Here is a 21932-nt window from a genome sequence, read left to right on the forward strand (position 1 = left end):
GTTTTCACACGATGTCCTTTGCTTGAATTTGTGCAGTGCAGAAGGGACATCTAGTGGCCCAATAGAAAAGTGGTGGCAATGTTTTAAGGGCAATAACTTTGGTCATTTTAGAAAAGAGAAATGTCCAGTCATATTTGACCCTGGAGAACCCTCAAACATTACAACACCAAACCATGTATGAACTTTTCAGTTTGTAGAAGTCTCTAGGCTTGGAATACCAAAACTTGAGGGCTTTTTAAATGTGACTGGCATTTTTCAACTGTGACTGAGGGCAGAAAAGCATGCTAGAGCAGTAATTTTCCTCACTAATTTTGAGTGAAACTATAGGTTTGTTCTTTTACCTGACTAGCTCTTCTTTCCCAGTTCCAAGTCCTCTGTCACTGTTAGTATGGACTCCTTTGTGGGTGGTTGTGGCTAGTAACACCTAGGTGATGAAACTGGGGAAAAAAAATCTGAAGATTTTGGTCCTGTTAGCTTACATTGTTTAGTTTAAAAGAGCAGAATATTTGTATTTAGCAGTTAGGTTTCAGAGGGGGAAAGGTGAGGTTCTGTCCTCTGAGGCAGGCATGATTTGCACACAGCAGTGGAGGTAGGAGCACTGTATTCTAATCAGCTTCTGCCTGTAGTATTGGCCGTGATGTCACCCCTTTAGGTTCTAGTRTTCAGTCTGCAGTATTACAATTATGGTAAGCCCTGTGTGAGGAAAGATTGTGAAATTTATACAGTATTCTTTGAATTGAAAGTGCTGAGTGTTTTAGTTAGGTACATTGCTGTGGAGTTCATTCCAAACTGTTTATAGAAAAATACATAGAATCTTTTAATGAGTAGTGTAGAAAAAGGTATAGAATAAGAAAAGAGAAAGGTTCTGTTGAGTACCCCAGACTTACTCCTTCTCTTTTCTGCTAATCCAGTTTGCCTACTGCTGCCCCATTTTCACGGCATGCATTTCCGGCTTGCAAAGGTTCCTGCTTGCTAGCTGAGAATAGAAGCCTTGCTATTATGCTGTCCTTAAGTCTCTTGTAATGAGTGTTACACAGATGAAAGCAGCTGTGTCCTTTGGCTTTAATTTTAATACTATGTTAAAGAGCAGATTATACTGACGTTGGGCAGCAGTGATGTGGAGGTAGCACAAACCATGACCAGTTTGGGGAAGGCTTTAGCAAGGATGACTAAGGACTTGGAGCTTATGCTTTAGATAACAAATCCACCCAATTGTATTCCTTCTTTGGAAATGTAGTCAAGCCTAACAAATCAGGGCGTTAGCAGACTTGCATTAAGGTCCTTTAATTGGACTAAGCTGGTTAATACCCACACTGGTTTTTGTATGCTGAAGGACCCAGTACAGAAATGGTCTGCAGTTTATGCTGGCAAAATCCATTACAAATGCAACCGTGAATATTGGAAAATTAATTTCTAATATCCTCATAGGTAGACACTAGACTAAGGTATTTTGATTACTRTAATGAAGGCAGATGTCTTGACCTATGTCGGCTTCATTAGCTTGGGCTTGGAGTGACACTAAATGAGCCTTAAGTCTCAGCAGACCTTTTGTGTGTGCTAAGAGCTGTCTTAGAGAACAAATTAACCCTTTTTCAGGAGGAACATTTTTCCTAAACTACTTCACACCTGAGAAATCGCAACATGTGTGGCCTGACAGCAGCACAGSCAGGCATATGAGTTTCACCTCTCTCTCTGGAAGCTTTTGGCTGAGAGCTGTGTACTACTATTTTCTAGGTAAAGCTTTTAATGGTAACTTGTGGCTATTGAGTCTACTTGAAGAACATGTTCAGTTTTCATAAAATGGAATTGGTGTAACAAATCTTCACACGTAAGAAAGTGGAGATGCTCCCACTTAGGTCTCATGCAATTTAGGACCTTTCTCGTAAATTCCCCTTGCTGAAGGAAATGGAGTAAGTGCAGTAGAAAATTAGCAGGTGGGAACAAGGAAGTCACTCTGCAGGTGACTGTAGCTGAATATTTAATATCTCTGTTAGAATGAAGTCCTCACCGTCTGCAGAACTTACAGCCTCCATTTGAATGAAAACCACAAAAGATTTAATGACTCTCTTGCTCAAAATCCTTTTTAGTCTAGGCATCATTGTATCTCAGCACCAAAACTCTCTGCATAAAGATTCCTTCTCTTGCCCTGCATATGGAAGGATACACTGACTAGAGGTGTCTAACTGGCAAGTCATTGCTGGTGTTCTCTTACTTTCATGTTGGAGGCTTCTTCTTTATTATCTAATGATTGATGATGGATAAATTGCAGTTAGAGCACTGTGGCTTTTTTGTCAGTGCAAGAAACTGAATGCTGCAAATGTCAGGATGGTAAGCCAAGTCCTGCTACTGCTGTGCTGTCTGGCCTTGTGGCACCTCCTGCCCTGACAGAGGAATTAAGTACAAAATGTCTCAGTTACATACCACCTAGACTCAAAAGAGCAAAACAGTTTTATAGAGGCTGAACAATTGAAAAGCTGCAGGGAGAAATGTTCTTGATGTCTCTCAGGACATTCAGGACTGAATGTCTTAAGCAGTAGCATCTTGTGCTARTGACTGAGTCTTATACATGGGCCTTCATTTGATTTTTACGTCAAGTTAATGTTRATGGTTGCCAGCTGAACTCTTGCTTGCACAGCCAGTTTGTTAGTAATATTATACATGCAGGAATGCTGTAACATTTTCAGTGGTAGCATTTCATGCATTTGTCACAACAGGTTTTGAATTTGAGCTAGGAGGAACCACCAGCTTGGAAGTAACTGCTATAGAGATGTTTTCCTTTTCCATGTAGCCTTTTCTGAGATGGCTTCTGTAACACTCTTTTGGAATTATCAAAGAACTGAAATGTTTGCAGCCTGCTGGTGTGTTTGATTATGCTGGAGTGGAAAGTGTGTGGGCCATGTTCTCTTAGGTTAATGCAGAAATAGTCCAGCAAGGATTTATCCTGCGGTTACCCTCAGATATAAAGCTCTCAGCTTTCTTTAGCAATATCTTTCCACTTATGGCACAACAGGATCTGCCGGCTCTTTGCTACCTTCTCCTTTTGCTTTTTCAGACTTTTTAGGACAATAGAGTGGGCTCAACCTTAATGTTTGCCCAGCCTTTGTGGAAATGGAGTCAGCACATTTGGGACCATCCATATCGGTGCCCTTCCACATTGTAGGGCAGACCGATTGGGGTCTGAGGAAGTCTTGGATGTGTGAGCCGTGCAGAAAGGAAGGCAACTGTTGAAGATGCCCACGCTAGGGTATAGGAAGTGCAGCTGTCCCCAGGGATTCTAGACTCTGGCGAAGAGCAGAAGGCTAATGACTCCTTCAGAAGCCTCTGCCACACAGATAGAGAAAGATAGGAAGATAGCACTAGATATGTTTGGATAAGACCTCTGTTGGTTTTTTTCACCTTCTGGGACATGTGAAAATCTCCAACAAATTGCAGTTATGCATGTATGTATGTTTTGAGGTGATGGGATATTATCTGCTTATGCTAGTGTTCAAATCCATGATCTGAGCACTTGAATTCCCAGAAATCCAAGAGATTTTGATTTACATGTGTTTGGGAAATAGAGCTGTGGCACACTGTCCCTTATCTATATCATTTGACCCCCCTGATGGGTATAAGCAAAGTTCTCCTGGTGTCCTGACCTGCCAGGCCACTAGCTGGATATTGTATAAAGCTGCACTGCATAGAGAAAGGCAGAAGTCTGGCCTTCTCATGTAAAGAACCCTGTTACTGCATGGAGTAATGAAGGCAACTGTACATTCACCTCACAGTGATCACTGGATATAGTAATGTGGATAGTTTTATTTCCTGAGTGTTTTGAAGTATTGCTGCATTTGAGTTGCAGAACTGATTGTATTTCAGTGGAGAAAGAGTGGTGGTTTCTTGCAGTGTTAAATGAAAGATGAATTCGTGTTTGTTTGCTTCGATATGGAAAAGGTGAGTTGTTTCCAGAGTAATTCACACAGGTGAGGCAAAACATGCCTGAGCAAAAAGATTCTGTGCATGTCGGAGCTTGGTTAAGTCTCCTGACAGCAAAATGGTGTTTCTCTCTTTTAAAGAGAGAAATGAGTTCCAGATGGCTGTGATAACTGGCAAGAAACTAATACTGAGGCTGATCTTGAGAAAACAGACGGAAGTCACCAGAGATGAAGGTGGGGGCAGGGTGGTCTAGATAAGGTTAATAACACATGATGTATCATCTTTGGAGCATTTCAAGGCAGTATAGTGAGATGAACCATTTGTTCCTGAATTGTGGGTATTTTAGTGGTGAAAATACTCTTGCTGCGACTACATATCTGCCTTCTACACTTAAGGTAAAAACAATGCTGTACGTATCCCTGTCCCTTTAGGGATCCTGTCTACCTCTGTCCATTCTGCAAGGAGGCTGAGACGATATAAAATACACATTTTACTTTCATCAGATTCTCAGGAGTTTTTGCCTTTTTTCTTTGCTGTTAAAATATTTCACAGTTGACAGATATACCAGTAGTGGCAAAAGCAACTTGGAAGTCTCATAGCTTTATTTGAAGCACTGCTGTAATTTCACATACCCTTCGGTGCACAGGCCATGTCATGTAAGACCATAAGAGACCTGTGCTGCTCTAATACTTGTAGCATACCATTGCACTCCTGGTCTTGCTTTTTATTTTTATCTTGTTTCAGCTTTACCTTTCATTTTAGAATTTATGGAGTGCTGACTCCAGCTTGGAAATGTCTCCATTCTGTTGTGTATTATCCTGCATTTGCAGGTTAAAACTTTGGAAGATTTGCATGAATCTGAGCTCCTCCTTTAGTTGATGAATTCTTTACCTCTTGCTACTTAGCACCTAATAGCTGATAGCTATTTCTAGTATTGTAAATCTCTATTTAGATGGCAGAATACCTGTGTTTTAGTTCATATCTTGCCCCAAATGGGAACTGTATTTTTACCAGTTTTGCTTGTTCTTGAAGTCTGGCGTAATTATTGCAAAGAGTTTGGAAAGGAAGGAAACCAGTGACACATTGGAGTAGTTGTACAGTGTAGTTCTATCTGCTTTGAGCCCTTGCTCTCCCTTGCATGATTCATGTTTAAATTAGGAATGTGTATGGCATCTTGGCTGCCTTCTATTTTTAGTTGTCAGTGGAAGGGTGAGGTAGTATACCTAATTCTTACTAGGGTTGATTTAATCCAATTGTGATGTGGATTTGCAGGTACTTAGCAGGTCGCAGTTGAATGTAAGCTCTGTTTCCAGTTACTCTTGTGAAACCATGGACATTGGAAATTTTTTCCACTTCCAAAATTCTAAACACATGCACTGTAAGAGTGATTTGGTGCTCRTGTTATACAGATTCTTCTGCTGATCTCCATAGCTGTTTCTTAATGGGAAGAGGGTAGTTCATGTACATCTTACGGCTTTGTATGTTTTGTGGGTTCGTATYTTTAATGATATGAGAACAGCAGACTGGTGTAGATCTCTGCTCTTAGGGTATAATAGTAGACTTTTTGTGTCTGTTGTCTTGTTTTCTCTTTGAACAAAGCAGCCTCTGTCAGAAAATTGTGATTAATCATCTGGACTTCGTTTGTAAATAGTAAGTAATACAGAAACGTGCATCCTAGAATTGAACCCTGAGTATGTCAGTCAGGCAGGTTCTGAGCTGCCGTCACAGCTGTGGGGGAAGTACAAGGTTCAGCTTCTTAACAAAGTGGTAGGGGGAGTTAAAACAACAACAACCAACCAAACAAAACCCCACAGGATCCTTTCTGCCTTGTGCTGTGAATCTCGCATTTCTTCACTGTATTGCCATCTTTAACTTTTCCTCAAAATGCTGGTGCTTTAGCTGTTGTACCTGTGGCTCCAGCTTGTTTTGCCCTGTGCAGTTCAATCCATGTGATCCAGGCAGTATTTTCTCTTTGTTCCAGGAGCATGAGTAAAGCATTTCAAAGTGGACAGCGACTCTGTCCACTCTGTTAGTGCTAGTCCTGAACCGGCAGAGCATGGAGCGAGGGCCAGCAGTAAGGAAAATTCTCCAAAGTCCGTGATGTGGGGAGAGCTGCTATTCACTAGCTTGCAACTACTGTTTATCCCTTGAGGTTTTTAGAACAGCCACTCTTAGACTTGTCATGGAATTAAAGAAAACTACATCCAGGRTGTACAATGCTGCTCTCCTGCTGCCACTTTTCCTCTTACTTCGGGGTAAGTTTATGTCTTCTGTGCCTGATTCTTATCCAACTAACATGCAGTAGCTTTGAATCAAGACTGTGATTTGTCCTTGCGTTGCAAAGGTAAATGAACAAAAGGTCACTCTCACAGTCAGATTTAGAACTTGGAAACGTCTTCTCTAGAAGATAAAAAGCCATTTCATTCTAGATATATCTTTCTCTCTATTTCTTTCTCTTTCTCCCTGTGCACATGTGTACATGTGTTTATTCACAAGAGATAGGAGTATGTGCACTTCTATGTAATTAAGTATTTAGCTATTATAGTAACTGTTTTCTCCAGTGAAGCATTCTGAATTTCACAGCTATGCCTGTACAGAAGAAATGCATAGATCTATTTCAACCCTAATCCGTTTAGGAATGTCTCTAGGGAAGAGCGGAGGGTATCAAGGGGAGTATACTAATATGTTTAATTGTCAGGTATCTCTGGTACAAAATGTGGAGGAAGGAGGCAGTAATTGAATAGTCTCACTTAGAAATTTTGAAGAAAATAGATCCTTCCTGAAAGTGCGGGAAATGATGAGGCAACAAGAGTCTATCATACTGTTTGAGGGGGGAGGGCAGCATTTTTTCAACATTGGAAACTTAATAGCCAAAGTATACTTGAGTATGCTAGTATTCTGCATGTTCACACGAATCTCTCTAGGGCTGCAAAATTTCACCCTAGGTRCAATTTCTTATGCTCCCTAAAATATAGGTATCTCTGTGTTTCTTCTGGAGTGGGTGTCTGGAGATCTGCTGGGCCTAGACATCTGTTTTAGTCATCCTTGGATTATAAGGTCATATCAGGAACATGTCCAACCTTTTACTGGAAGGTATGATTGGGATTGAACCAGCCTCCTTATCCGCTCCTCAGTATTGCCAGGCTAGTGTGTAAGTCCTGTTTGGTTCCCACTCATGTAGGGCAGCATGARAAGTGAAGATCAAATATAGGGAACATGTATAAAATGTATTCAGCATGCCTTTTCTGTGTTGGTATCCTTTGGGATTTTCTTACGTCAGTGGGTGATAATGTTTCTGTCTTTTTGAGAGTTGGAGAAGGTTTTGGACTTTTCTTTTTATTCCCCAACATTTTTTTCCTTCCCCTCTGAAGCCTCCCTAAATTTACTTTGCTCTGATCACCATGAATGTGAAAGTTGAACTGTGTTTTGCTTTTTGCCTGATTTTTTTTTTTTTTCTGTGTACTAGCTCCTTTGTCTGGTTCATTGGCTGCAAGTGCCTCGAATTCCTCAGGCCACAGGGAAGCAGCAGGATTGTCTTTTGTATCTCGTAACCATAGCTACTGGTTTGAAGTGTGAAGCAATTACGGTGGCTTTGTGTTGTGCAGAAGGAAGGCCCATTGCATATAGGGTATTGCTCAGTATGTGGCTGTGAAGGAGCTGGCATGCTTCTGGGGATTTGGGCTGTTTTGCTATTGTACTGATAGCTTTTYACTCTTTGGTAAAGCTCTTTTCCAGAACAAAAATTTCCTGAGAACATCTTTTTATTTTAGAGTGCGGGTAGATGATAGATCTTGGTATAGCTAGCAAGGTTCAAGAAAAGCTGCAATTTCCACAGTCTTTCCACCTGCTCCTATTTTGCYGCAAGAATTCTGCCAGAGTTTAACTGCAGTGAAATGGTGTTATTTATGTACCACCTGTAGAATTTTTAAGGCTGTAAGGAAATGCCATTTTTTACCATAGTGAGTTATATGACTATTTTTTTTGTTATTTCTAATTGACTGAGTCGAAGTGTCGTTGAARCACAGAGAGACAAAGTTATTTGTGTAGAATTTGCTGAGAAAATTCTGATTATCCAGATGGCCTGCTGCAAGCTCTGACCATTGGACAGTCCTGCAGCCTGAGTACAGGAGCTCCAATTGTTTAAGATAAACTTTGCAGTGATAGTAGTACTTAACCTGCATATGACTGCCGTTTTACTGCTGTCTGTGTAATAGGCAGAATATTTCTCAGCTTAATTTATTTGTTCTCCAGAATCCTAAAGTAGATTCTGGAGAACAGAACATTGTATCTACTCATTTCTGTTCCCACAACTCTAGCCAGCAGTGAGCACTGTAGTTCACATAGCTTTGTCTTGTAAAATACTGTGGATGCTTTCTGAGAGAGAACACGTGAAGACAGACCTTTCTCCTCGCAGTTTGCTGTCTGCTCTAATGCAAGCTTTTGAGATTAGCTCTGACACTCACACAATTTAAATCTTACACTCTTTTCAAAGCATGGAAGCAAAGAAATACAATCTTTTCAACTGTCTTACCATTGTTTTTGTTGATTGTCAGTATATTTACATAAGAATTAGAAATTAAAGCTTATGAATCAGTATGGTTAACTGAATACGCAGGAAACCCCCTGTTTCAGCGTTTGATCTGTGGAAATGGCTGAGAGATCAGAGAATGTGTAAACCATCAAGGTCGCCTTGAAGGAGCGTTTATTAAGGGGAAATACTGGGCTGTCATAAGAACAGAAGATCAAAGAGTTACTGTGGCAGTATATGCAATACTAACATAAAACATGGATTTACAGCTCATGTGTCTTTCTCCAGGTCCTAAAAGCAAGATAATAGGAGTTACATCTTCAAATGTGTGTCAAAACAATGAACAGATAATGAAAAAAAATGTCTCTGGCTATTTTTTCTGTGTTAAGAGAAAGTTTAATTCCCTGAAGTGGTATTTCTGATTAATGCTGATAATGTCTCTAGCTGTAACATTGGCACCACTCTGCCCTGTAGACTGCTGCCCACCGTTTGGCACAGTTGTAATGATTCACTGGAAAAGCTGGGTGAGATGAAGCCAGGAATCAGCATTCTCCTCCTTTGGGGGGGGGGTAAATATTATGCTTACTTCACAAGGGGAAACCGAGGCACATCATCTTAGATCTGTCCTAATGGAAGTCTGGTGTTCTTTTACCTTTACAGATATTTTACACTGGTAGATTGTGTACCTATTTCTGTCGTGAAAAGGGTCTGCTACAGCAGTAACTTAACTTTCCAGTGTTGTGGCCTAGAACCTGTTGATCTCCAGTAGCACACAAACAGTGCCAGCAGGTTGAGGGGATGAACCCAATATCCATCTAAAACTTCAGACAGGAAAGACTTCAATCTGAACTATGTGCAGAGACTTCAACTGAGGTTTTACAGTTAGTTTCCAAACTGGAGGTTGACTAAGAAACTGGATTTGCATCTTTAATCTACCAAAACCTTACAAGATATATTAAGGCAAAGAATAACAAGGCTCTTTTAAAAATGACTCTTCTGAAAGATGCTGGAGACATTGCTGRGATCCCTAGCATATTGCTGAGCTGTTTATTCAGTACTTACTTAGAGGTACTAGGTGCTGGTTGCCAGTGCTGCTTTTGGATTATTTTGAGATTTTTTTCTTTTTGACATAGTGCCATGTCTTCTCAAAGCTTGTCAGATCTGACAAGCTGATAGCCCTGGGTGATAACAATAACGTTTAGATTCAGTGGATGGTATCTCAGTCTGAGTTTTCCATTTCACTGAAGTATCATTTCTCCCTTATATTCCATTTGCACAGGAGTACAAAAGTTTAAGTAATTGTCATGGAAAAATGAAGAGAAAGATTTTACATCATTCATTGTAATTTTTCCCTCAAATCTTGTTCCTGATATCCCATGTTTGCCAAGAGGTCTGTAAGCCTCCAATAGGGAAGTTGTCCAAGTTATGGAAAACTAACTAGGYGGCAGGGTCTGGAGCGTAAATGAATATACTTGATCTTAAATGATGTACATGAGATGAGAAAATTCAAACAAAGCTGATGGGAAGTGATTTTAGTGGTGGTTAGGAGAGTGGTAGGTGAAAGCAAGAGAAGCAGAGCTTCTCCTGACTGCTGGTGGAGTTGGTGATGTGCTGCAGACCTGCTCATGATCTGGAGAGAAAGCATTTAGACTCTTTTACTCTATGCTGAACCCCACAAAATTTAGTTTGTATTGTAGATGGCAACGTTCTGCTGTGTATCTTAATCCATGCCAAGAAGGACATGGGGCTTAGAGGGCCATACGATGCATAAAATGGTTCCTACAAAGGCCTGTTACACTCCCTAGACAAGCACACAGAAGAGACTTTCCTACAGAAGGATTTGATTTCGTTCTGCCATTGCTTTTCATAGCAGATGTGCTATCCTTCTAAAGCTAGCACGGGTGGGAGAGAGAGGATAAAAGGTGTTTTCAGCCCTTTTCAGGCCTGCCCTGTCCTCCTTCCTGTTGTGTGGACCCTGGGAACAGGCCATGGTGTGTGTACCCTCTTGTTAATCCTTTACACTGACCTGGATAGGGACAGATCAGCAGAGGTCAGCAGGGATTTACTAATATAAGCACATGCCTTCCTGTTGTCATGGAAACAACTCTTTCCGTTCCTTTATTCAGCATTTCTTTAGTAGTTGTGTTACTCTGATACTTGGGGTGGAAGGGTTCCCTTTTTACYCTCAGCCTCAGTATCTTTCTCTAGCAGGAAATCTGCTGGGATGATCAGTCAGGTTGTGGTCCTGCTCGTAAAAATTGCATCAAGCTGGGATTTTGATCGTTCAGTTTAGGCACTTCAGAGTTCCTCTAGCTCAACTGCTGTTGCAATGCAGTTGGGGGTTGCTGCTGGGAAGGCTCTTACTCTTACCTCCTGGTTGTAGCTTGACTTTTTTTCAATTGCTGTAGTGAGCAGAGGAGGTGCAGTAAAAATGGAGGCACCTTTTTCTCCACAAGTTTGCAGTGCCTTTCATGAACAATGATGATCATATGGAGCAAGATTTAAAATGGTGTGGAAGTTGAGGAACTCAACAGGGTTGATCCATGCATAAAAGGTATTTACTGCATGATGTATGGGTCATAATTTTGGAAATATGAATAGATGCTTGTAAGCATCTTTTCTGAAAATATATGATTAAGAAATAGAGCGGAATATGATTAAGTCTTGTGTGGTGCAATTTGTTTAGTATCAATAAAAGTGCTAGGTATAGAATTGGACAAGTTTTCAGAGCCTGGAACCTGTTGTCAGTGTGAGTATAGAAACAAGCAAACAAAATACCCTCTTTTCTTTGATACTCTCTCCTTTTGCTAGACACTTAAAATATTCTGTGCAGATTCTGTGCAGAAATCATCTCACTCCTTGTCATACGGAGTGAAAAATATCTAACTTTTAAATTCTGTAGTACCACTAATGTAAAGTATTTAAGGCTTTGAATATTTTAATCTCACAAGATACTTATGAGAATGCATACTTGTATCTATTTTGTAAGTTGGACAAACTGATASACAAAGTTGAAGTAGCTTGCTTTACGCTCACATTAAGTTTTTGCCAGGCTTGGAAATAATTTTCTGGCATCATCCCATTCCACTTGTATCTGTGGTTATAAGCAATAGTCTGAGAGACTGTACCCAGGAGAGAGTGACAGGATGAAAATGTTCCTTGAGTTGATGAAGGTGTTATACTGAGCATCTTCTACAAGGTCAGCTGTATCCTCAGCTTGAGGGCATCCATCATCTGTCATAGTTTCCCAGGGCTTTGAAAAACCAACCTCATGAAAAGCAAAAGGCAAAAAATATAAGCCAGTGAATAAGGCCTTCACAAGCAGTGAAATAATAAAATGACCTAACCCTCTTGTCACCTGTGCTGTCTTAGCAACTCCCCGTGGCAGCCTCTAGTAAAACCTTCTCTTGCCAATAGTGCTAACAGACTATCAGAATGGAGAGTAGAACCTGTGAAAGAAGTTACTGCTACGCAGTTCATGTTAAGGGGTAATTACTGTTTGCTTAAATGGAGCTTAAGTGATTTGCTTATTTTCAAACCATTGAGATTTCAGGACATATGTGAGATAGTGGYGAATAAACAAGGTTAAGGGGTTTTGGTTGCTTTTTTAAAGGAAAAGACAGAAATCATGCTTCAGTTCTTTGAGAACCTCCTCCTCCTCCTCCCCTGTCTTTGCCAGTTACCACAACTCTCATCACCAGCTCAATGCAACAGCATCTTTTCCTGGCTTACTGAAGTAAGATACTGCTCTGTGCTGTGTGGGAGAAAGACAGCGAACTACTGCCAGTGGAATCTCAGATTGCTGAACATCTCTCATTCATTTCTGATTTCTTATTGTATGGATAGAAAACTGGCTGCTGCAACTGCTCTGTGATAAGATCATTTAATAAAAGCATAAATCTCCTGTGTGCTCTCTAGTTCACTTGGAATTTACTATAAGTAGTGTAATTTAATGTGTGGGGCTTGTGTCTGAGAGACCAAGGAAGAGAGGTAGCATTTTCTATTAAACACGTACGTATTCAAAAGAGTYGAGAGACTTATCAGGTATGCTGCATTTTATTAAAACTTTTGAAAGGAKGAAGGTGAAAAATATGATGTATCTTCATTTTTTCTCTTTGTTTTGCCTGGACAGTAAGTGTCTGAATGTTAAATATTAGAAACTGATGTTCTATCTGGCCTGGAAAATGCTGTAGGAACTATTCAACTAATGAAATCACAATATCCCTAGCAACAAAAGATTTACTGTTGAAAAACAAAAGTGAAGAGATTTTTAATTACAACTTTTAATTCCAATGACAAATGAAGACTTTGTGTTAAAGACTACATCATCCTCTTCCCTACCTCACTATAATCCAGTGCAGGAGTCCCCAGTGCGTGCATAAAGACCCCAAAGATTCTCCAATCAATTCTACTGTAACATTCTTAGTATTTGAGTAAAAAATATCTACTAAAGGCAATTATTAAGACAGAACCTGGCAGTGGAGTTTGTCATAGCTCTTTGTTTGCCTTAAAGTGATACAAAAGGTCATAAACCCCATCTTTTAGGAAAATCCTTTGTCAGCTACCTTTAAAGTGTAAAACCAGACCTGCCCTGACAGAGCTCAATGAATGCTTTATATCTGACTCTGTTAGCCTTTGAAGTCCCCCCTAATCCGCCCCTAAATGCCTGGAACGTATTCTTCAAAGAAACTGTAGTCCTCTCCAGTTTCATTTCAGAGCAGGGTTGCAGGCCTGTATGACTGCAGTATATTTTTTGTTTTTTTCACTTACTGAACATTACCGATTAGTATTCCACTTGTAAAATGTAGAGGTAAAATCCAGGATGTTGTTGTTAATCCAGCAACAACTACTTTTGTAAAAAATAATAAACTCCTGTCATTCAGTGACTTCTTTGACCTAATCTTTGCCGTTCTCATAAAACAGTGTAGTTTGAATGACATGTTTTCGTAGTTGATACATTTCCCAGCACTAAAAGCTAATTTATTCATTATAGTTGCTAGCATTTGATGCATATTCGTGTGCTGTTGTCATTCATGTGATAATTTGTACCAAATTGAGAATAATTACTCTAAGACCGAGGACTGATTGATGAAAATATCAAAAGCAGGGCTAAAAAGGTCATACATGGTCTTTCTCAAGCTAAGTGATAGCCTCAGTCTTTAGTACCCCTGTRTTGCACTGAATTCGTGCAGACTGTGCGTAACTCTCTGGTGAGGTCAGAAATGCTATATTCAGTTCTGTGCTGTTGAAAATCCCCTTTTTGAGATCAATTTGTAATGAATTCTGTGGTGTGTTAGTGTGTCTGTGTGTGTCTGTGGTGAATTGTATAGCCAAAACGTTAACGATGGCACTGAATGAATATTGGGATTATACCTTATTCATACAAGGGCATGTTTTGTCCTTGGAAACTATTTCATCATTAGTATGGGCACGTTGCATACAGGGGAGATAATCTTGGAGTCAGTGTTGCTAATATGCTTGTAGCCTGTACTGAGTAGGCAAACGCACACAGATAATTTTCTGCTAGCTGCTCCATACATGCCTTGAGCAGTGCTGTGTTACTTCAGGTTCTTTGCTTGCATTGGCTGAGCGTCCGTCAGAGGCCAACTGCTTAGCTGGGCTGGCCTTTTAAGGCTTCAAGAGAGACAGAAATAGAGTAGTGGTTTCTTTGTTTTGAGAAATTTGCTCCCTTTAGTAATCACCTGTCTCCTTGAGCAGCATCAGTGTGCTAAGGGGAGAGGTTATAGATGCCCACAGGTAAGGCTTATCTTGTGATGCAGGAAGGTTCTGGGTTTGTGCCCGGAACACATCTGGTTGTGAACCATCTCCAATGGCAAAGTTCTGACAGAGATGGAAGTGGAGTGGAAAGGAACTGTTATTAATAATCTATTTGATTTTAAATTCCTAGATATACTAGAGATCTTTTAATGGCCACTGCCATGTTTACCAACAGCTGAGACTAGTTAGGAAGACCAAGGAGTGAAGAAGGTTGTTTCTTTTAAGTTGGCTCAGCCTTCAGTGCACCCAGCTGCCTTTTCTGCCTGAGGCTGTGAATGTTTTAGCATTCACAGTTAGAAGATAAATGCAGTAAGCAAGAACAAATGCTTTTTGTTTAGCTTATGATAGATGGAATCAGAATGGTTGGTTAGCAGCAGACTATTAGCTAAAACTAGTAGTGTAACAATGCAGGAACTCAACTTTTCCCTGTATATCCCTATACATAACTAGTTATTCAACACAAAATATGACATAACATAATTAACAGATGGTGCTGTTGTTCATAACCATAGTCAACTTACTACTTTACTACCTTCCTAAGCTAAGCTGGTTTTTGGATTTTTAATGAAGCTTCATGTTTTCTTGTCTTGTTGTCTTTCTTTAGTTAGAACCTATTCTGTGTCTACAAGTTTTGTGTGCAACTGTGGGGCCATATATTTGTCACTTAATGTTTTTGCTATCTGCAAGCATTAATGAATAATAGAGATTACTGTGCATTGTAGTCACATATGAACTAAAACTGAGAACATATTAAAGGTATATCTCTTGTGAAATAATTTGGAAAAGACAATGAGCAGCGAAGGGATTTGATATTTATCTCTATTGGTAAGTAGCATTTAAAGTGTCTACTTGTAATGGGAACAGAAAATTATGCATGTAGCCTTTGAAATGACTGTAGGCTGTCTGCACTAGCAATGCTTGTTGACTGTGGTGGAATGCGAGTTTCTTTGTGGATGGAGTTTGCTGGAAATCAGAGCAATCATTCTGAACATGCAGTGGAGTTGGTCTCTCTTTTATCACAGACTGTGCTCCTGGTCTCTGGAAAGTGCAGGCTGAGGCTGGTTACTCATTAAATATACAAAGGCTCATATCTCCTGCCTAGTAAAACTCTTTTGCAGAATAGTTTCCTGGGCTCCCCTCACTAATTGCTAAAGAGATTCCAGGCAGATTCCGTCATCCTTGTTTTCTGCCTGACTGGGAATCTGAGAATAAAAGGGTTGATGGCAGAATAATGAGATTGCTGGACAGTGCAATGCACAGCAACTCTGCCCAGCATCACATGAGAGAGGGAGGGAGGGGTGGGCAATGGAGATGATGCTGGAAAGAGAAAGGTCTGTCTAAATCCCTGAACACCCTCCACCCCCCATCAGCACTGCCTCTTAAAAGAAGACTTAGAAACACTGCAGTCTTTTGGTGAGAGGAATTAGGGGGAGGTCAGGGCAGGGGCAGGCTTTTGTAAACCAAAGTCTCCTATAAATCCCTTTTAGGCCCTCAAGCCGGATGCCTTCACCTTGAAGCACAAAGAGGCTGAGGAGCCGATGGGCAGCAAGTTGATAGAAAAYCACTGACACAGATTAACTAGTAGATGTTTAGAAGATGCACCAGAGCAAGGCAAACATGACCAAAAATGGACTGGAATAGTGATGGCATGAATGAGAGAATGTGTAAGGTCAGCTGAGAAGTGATGCTGTGCTGTGTGTTCCTGGCAAATCCCTAGCAAGGAGCATGGCACATTAAAACACTTTCCTCAACCAGCAGTAATGCAGTGAGGGCCAAGGGGAGTGAGCTGTGCGTAGTGTCAGAGCTTTGCAGGCCTCTGGCCATTTGGGTAACTGGCTGCTCTCCATCTGGAGTTGTGGAGTTTTCCAAGACTAACACTTTTCACTAGCTGGCCCACAGTTATATATAGAGGCAGTGAATAGGGCAAAGGGCTGATTACCCAGTGGCATCTAAAGGAAAGGTTAAATGCTAGTGACTCCTAGGTATGCAGTGCTAGGCAAAGTCAGGATCATCTCATCAGGAATAGTGGCTGTTTCTCAGATACTATTTGCTATTTCTTAGGCTCTACCCCTGCTTTGTGGCTTTTTTTTCTTTTTCTGTAGATGTTCCCAAAACATCTGCTGTATAATTATTTGCAGTTACCTGCAAGTTTGGATGTTAGCACTTATGCATGAATCAGTCTGTGGTATCTGTATGTTGTGGTTTCTCTCCTGTGTATCCTGGAATGGGAAACACAGCAGGTGAAAAACTATGATATCAGAAAATTGCAATGAGGTGAAAAGCTGATGTCTGCTGCCTTTGTATTTGCTTTGTCTTTTTACTATTTATTATTTTTATTTTACTGCTTTTGAAAGCATGTAATTTTGTCACTGAATCCAGGGTATATATCTTTCTAATATCAAGACAAGGCTATCCTCTCCTTTGATCAGTCAGATTGTTTCATAAAGTAAATTTGATGGAAAAGAAATGAGGATTCCCCCTACTCTTCCACCCTTCGTGATTGACAGATCTCTGAACTGAACACTTTTTTGTTCTCCTAGGTCATGTATCCTATGTAATCTCATTTATATGAATTAAATTCACAGTCCTATGGGCGTGTCCCATCACATTTCTGGAGGGTGGAATTGCTTGACTAGGAAAGAGCCTTTTAAATACTGCTGTTAATGGTACTGTGACTAGATGTGAATAAATCAATCATGTATAAGTGCTCCCAGATGCAGGGGAATCTGGACTTTACACTGGTTACTGGTGTGTAGATATTAGGTTGATGTTTTGGCTTTGCAAATACTAAGAGTTTGGACCTAAAATGCCGTCAGCACTGTGAATCTCTTGAGACTCTGCTCTTCCTTGCTTAAAATCTACTGCTATGTAAATTTGCATATCTATCCCTTAGGGAAAGGGTGTCTGGCCAGTGATTATCAAACCTTGGGCTGCCCCATGTAATCAGGGATCATGTGTGAAATATCCCAGCTTGGAGTTTGGGTTGAACTGTTTATGGCAGCATCTTTAGAACACTAGTGGACTAGCTCAGAAAAAATCTAAATTCTGGAAGGAGCAACTGGATATTAAAAGCTGCACTCAATGCCTTAAAATATAACTGGAAACTTACTGGCTGGCTTTGTGGATTTCAAAGCACAAGTGTTGTGCCCTACCAGCAAGAGGGTCAGAGAATTTTAACAAACTTCATCCCTCTTGTGAATGGATTTAAGGTGACCCATTTCACTGCTCTCAAAGTGATGCAGGCATGAATAAGCAGAAGCAAAATCTGTGGCTGAGAGGAAAGATCACAAGTCCTGGACAGGTATGGATGGGAAACGAGGCAAACCATTCAGTTCTGAAATGCAAGCACCTCCTGAAAACTTGGTATCTAGTCACCTGTCTTAGTAAAAAAAAAATTCCTGACTGCTGTCATAAAAAGGCCTGTTATATTGTCTTGTCTATGATAAATGTTCGATTCCTTGTATCCTTCTGCATTAATGGCTAGATCAGCCACTTTTGGTGTGGAATTTAGATGGGTGATGTCTGAAATGTACCTAGTGATTGGTGGAAGAGCTCACTTGTTCAGGGCTACTAACTCAGACTAACAAAGAGTCTCTTTTCTCAACAGGCACTTCATGCTCTGAAAACGGTGGCAGCTGTTCATCATCCCCATGTGAAAATGGTGGGAGCTGTACAGATTTAGAAGTGGGTTACCAGTGCACCTGCCCCATGCAGCCAGTAGCATACACAGGCATAAACTGTGAAGTCCTCTATGATGCTTGCGTTAGCCATGAATGCCCTGCCCATAGGATTTGCCGTGGAACTCCAGGACTCCTGGAATATGAATGCATCTGTAGGCCTGGCTTCACAGGTATTGATTGTAACATTAATATTAATGAGTGTGAGAGCAACCCTTGTAAAGATCCTCATTTTGAATGTGTAGATAGTGTAAATGGATACACCTGTAAATGTCAAACAGGACTGAATGGAGAAGGATGCCAAACAGAAAGCTCTGTATGCTCTAGCCACCCCTGCCTAAATAACGGGACCTGTGTCGAGGGTCTTGGGGACTATACCTGCATCTGCCAACCTGGCTTCACCGGGGCCCACTGCAAAGACAACATTGATGAGTGCGCTTCCAGCCCGTGCCAGAATGGAGCCATCTGCCGAGACAGGGTGAATGAGTATAGCTGTTTCTGTGTGCCTGGGTTCCAAGGATACAACTGTGAAATAGACATCAACGAGTGTGCGTCCCGGCCCTGTAAAAACAATGGCACCTGCCTGAATGAGATGGATCACTATTTGTGCAAGTGCGTCCCCGGCTACACAGGTACCTTTCATGCTCATGTACTAGCCGGGTGGTTGGGTTACATCTCGTTGTTCATATAGTTCCACAGTGCACCTGCTGGTGACATGTCTAGAAAAATTGTTAGTAGCTGTCCTGAGGAGCTGTTGCCTTACAGCAATGAGACTAAACCTCTGCATAACTCAAATTTCTGGAATGTTCAGTGCTGTGTGACTAATGGTATAGGGCTTGCTGTTGTGGCTTCCRGGCAATAGTTGAGCTTTGATTCCCATGGATGATGTAGCTGTTGAGAGATACAGATCCAAGAGTGAAAGTGGGAACTGCCTGAGGCTTGGAATACTGGATGTAATGTAGATGTGATTAGCTCTCAGGGTGAAATTAAGGGAGATGTATAAGAAAAGAGATCTATCATCAGGAAGAGTAAGCTTGGTGTTTACAGATATGACAAATCTCTATCTGGCTTGCAGTCTTTTTTCTCATCCTGCAGGATTTCTCTGAGAAAGTAGTCTTTCTGGAATACAGTAGCTTTTAGCTAGGCATTTCTTTTCCAACTCTTTCAGGTCCAGAGATTTTTTTTTTTTTTTTCATCTGATGTAAGTAGCTGGGGTTTGTGCGTGTGGGCTAATAGTGACTCAGAGTTATCTGCGAGGGAGGCAGCAGGAGGTTCTCCCTTCTGCTTATCAGAGTGGAATGCAGTTGTGCTGTGCTCGTGTCTGCCTGGTACCACTTAGCACATGAACTTTCTCAGCCTTCCTCCTTGTCACTAACTGAAGTGTTTCAAGAGTTAGGTTGCTGTGAAGGAATGCTGCTGATTACCAGTGGAATGAAGAGAAGTTACAACATCAGGAATGCAGTCACTGATGCTGAATCACTCACTCACTGATTTTTTTTTAAAAAAAAAAAAGGAAAGAAAGAAAATAGAACAGAGATGAGGGAAGAAAACCACAAACTTTCTGTGTAGACCTTAAAATAACTACTGATTTTGAGTATCAAACATAATACTATCTATACAAATCAATTTGGTTGTTTTTTTTCCCCTCTTTCTGCTGAATCCTCAGTTCAGGATTGTGGAATTCCCCTGCCAAAGAAGGGATAAAATGGCCTAAGCAGCTGGAGCTTGCCATGCTCCAAGTTATTTTGATGTCAAATATAAGGCTTTGCTTTGTGATCTAGTGCTTCATCTGATCTGAGAGATTCTAGCACCATCGGTTAGCAAGKGTGCATTGTTTCCTGGTGCATGCAGCTGGAATTTGGGTGAAGGAAGTTTTGCATAGGTATTGACGAGTTAGAACCAGCAGATTAGGGGGCCCACATTCCTTCAGGATTAGGATGGCCATGTCCACTACATGGTGAGCCTTTGCCAAGAAGGGGAGATTAAATGGATTGACAGGTGCCACTGTAGTGACTAAGGTTTGGAGGTGATGTCAGGCCATGGGCAACTCAAAGAGGTAGAATATAGTAGGATAGTTGCATAGGAGTTCTTATTCTGTCAGTGAAAGTTGTGGCTTTGGACCAAAAATGCATGACTTTCTGTTACTCTTGGCTAGTAATATTGGAGCTAATGCCTAACTTTTAATAGTATTTCATAATATAATAACTTACTAATACGTAGTACCACAGTATTTAGCATTTTGCACTGCTTTAATGCTTTTTTTTCTAGGGATCTCAAAGCCAAGTTATAAATACTATTTAAACAAGTGCAACAATATTTTGGAGAGACAGGTAGATATCACTTTCCATATCTAAAATGCAGCTGCCTCTGATGTAGAACACTGGACTAGTAACAGCATAAGACAAGTGAAGAATATCATATCTAACTAAAACTATAAGAGATGTATCATAGATTGAATGTAAATAACTCTGTGACTAGCAGTTTGATTTTTATATTCTCATCCCTATCTCCCCCTGCACTCAAAGAATCTCAAACCAAAACAGTTGTCATCAGATTTTTATGGAATGCGTGTGAGTAAGGTCAAAATTTTATGGCTCATTCAGAAAATAGATGTCATTTGTGACATTTGTGACATGCTMATGTGTTGGCTACTGCAACAAACCTGTATGAAAGAAACTAAAGCTTCATAAATAATGTAAACTATTTAGTTACAAAACTAAAATCCAAAAGTCTACCCAAAATAATTTTGTTTGCAAATAGAAATTAAAGGTCTCTAATTTGTAAGCATTGCACACTGTCTATCCATGAGTTTCCAGTGCTTTTATGGCAATATTTATAAAAGATAGCTATGCTAGCCAGTTAAGTTGATAACATGGCTTTTGTGATTCCAGCTCAGAATTCCAGCCAGCGCAGTTATATTTTACTGGATTCATAACACAGATATTTCTTTCTTTTGTAATCAAGGTATAAACTGTGATGCTGAAATAGATGAATGTGATTCAGAGCCTTGCCAGAATGGGGCCCTGTGCAGTGATCATGTTGGGTTCTACACCTGTACCTGTGCACCAGGCTACCAAGGAATCCAGTGTGAGGTGGACATCGATGAATGTGTGAGCCAACCCTGTGAGCACAACGGAACATGTCACGACCTCGTTAACAGGTGAGAGATCAGTGGTGTTTTGACAGTTAGATACCAGGAATGATGTGCAGGTGTGCTTAGTGTAACCTGTCAAAATTAGAGTAAAAATCCATGGGGTAAACTGGATTTAGTGTTCTCTATATTCCTGTGGTCTCAGTGGCAATAATTCAGAGAATGATTTATGGCAATAYGCCCCTCCCAGTAGCAGAACTCCTAGGGTGCTCAAAGAAAGGTAGGACAAGATTCCTTTTATTGCTTCCAGCTGACATACAAGGTACAAAGGGGAGCTAACTGAAGAGCATGATCAGCAAAAGCAACTGTCTGYCCATGCTGCGAGCATACCTGTCTGGGTTGAATCTGCCTTTTAACAAGTAAGGTGTGARTTCAGAGACTCTGCTGGGATTGATCTGCCTTATTGCTAGTGTGCCCTGTTTGCACAAATGGAACTGTCTTTTCCCTCTGCCCCACAAGTGGATGTGAGGACCACAGCTTAACTGTTTGCCCTTTCCTCATAAGGGGCTGGACAATCAAATTAAGAGCTTCTTCATTGCTCTTTTCTGCTTCCCCTCAGCTACTATTGTGACTGCAGTGACACAGGCTTCGAAGGGGACCACTGTGAGTTGGATATTCTGGAGTGTGCCTCTGAACCCTGTCTGAACAGTGCCACATGTGTGGAGGGAATCAAGAACTACAGCTGTGCCTGCTGGCCAGGTAGATTAGAAATCTGTTTTGCTACATTGTCATCTAAGCACACTGGTGGAAAGTACCTGCTAAATCTCCTCATTGGAGAATGAAGAGTCAGTGATCATGCTGCATGGTCCAGTATGATTTTCATTATTCCAAACAGTGAGGCTGCCACTGCTCCACTTTAGAGGGTGTCCCAGGAGCCAACTGA

The 21932-nt window shown here is 40.8% G+C and overlaps 1 protein-coding gene across 2 annotated transcripts in view; it reads left to right on the forward strand.

The window, feature by feature from the left end:
• CRB2 (crumbs cell polarity complex component 2) overlaps positions 1–21932 on the forward strand; it is a 79267-nt gene that overhangs the window by 28460 nt on the left and 28875 nt on the right. Inside the window, exons 1-4 of one of the 2 annotated variants that reach the window (XM_085300443.1) lie at positions 6021–6170; positions 17829–18530; positions 20863–21058; positions 21609–21748. In XM_085300443.1, coding sequence (XP_085156569.1) covers positions 6098–6170; positions 17829–18530; positions 20863–21058; positions 21609–21748 — 1111 coding nt within the window. In that variant the 5' untranslated portion in view covers positions 6021–6097. Of the gene's footprint in view, positions 1–6020; positions 6171–17828; positions 18531–20862; positions 21059–21608; positions 21749–21932 lie in introns of those variants that run through there. The other variant, XM_085300444.1, reaches the window with a different exon arrangement.

Source organism: Rhea americana, unplaced genomic scaffold, assembly GCF_003343005.1.
Source record: "Rhea americana isolate MKP2758 unplaced genomic scaffold, rheAme1 scaffold_164, whole genome shotgun sequence".
Classification (NCBI taxonomy): Eukaryota; Metazoa; Chordata; class Aves; order Rheiformes; family Rheidae; genus Rhea; species Rhea americana.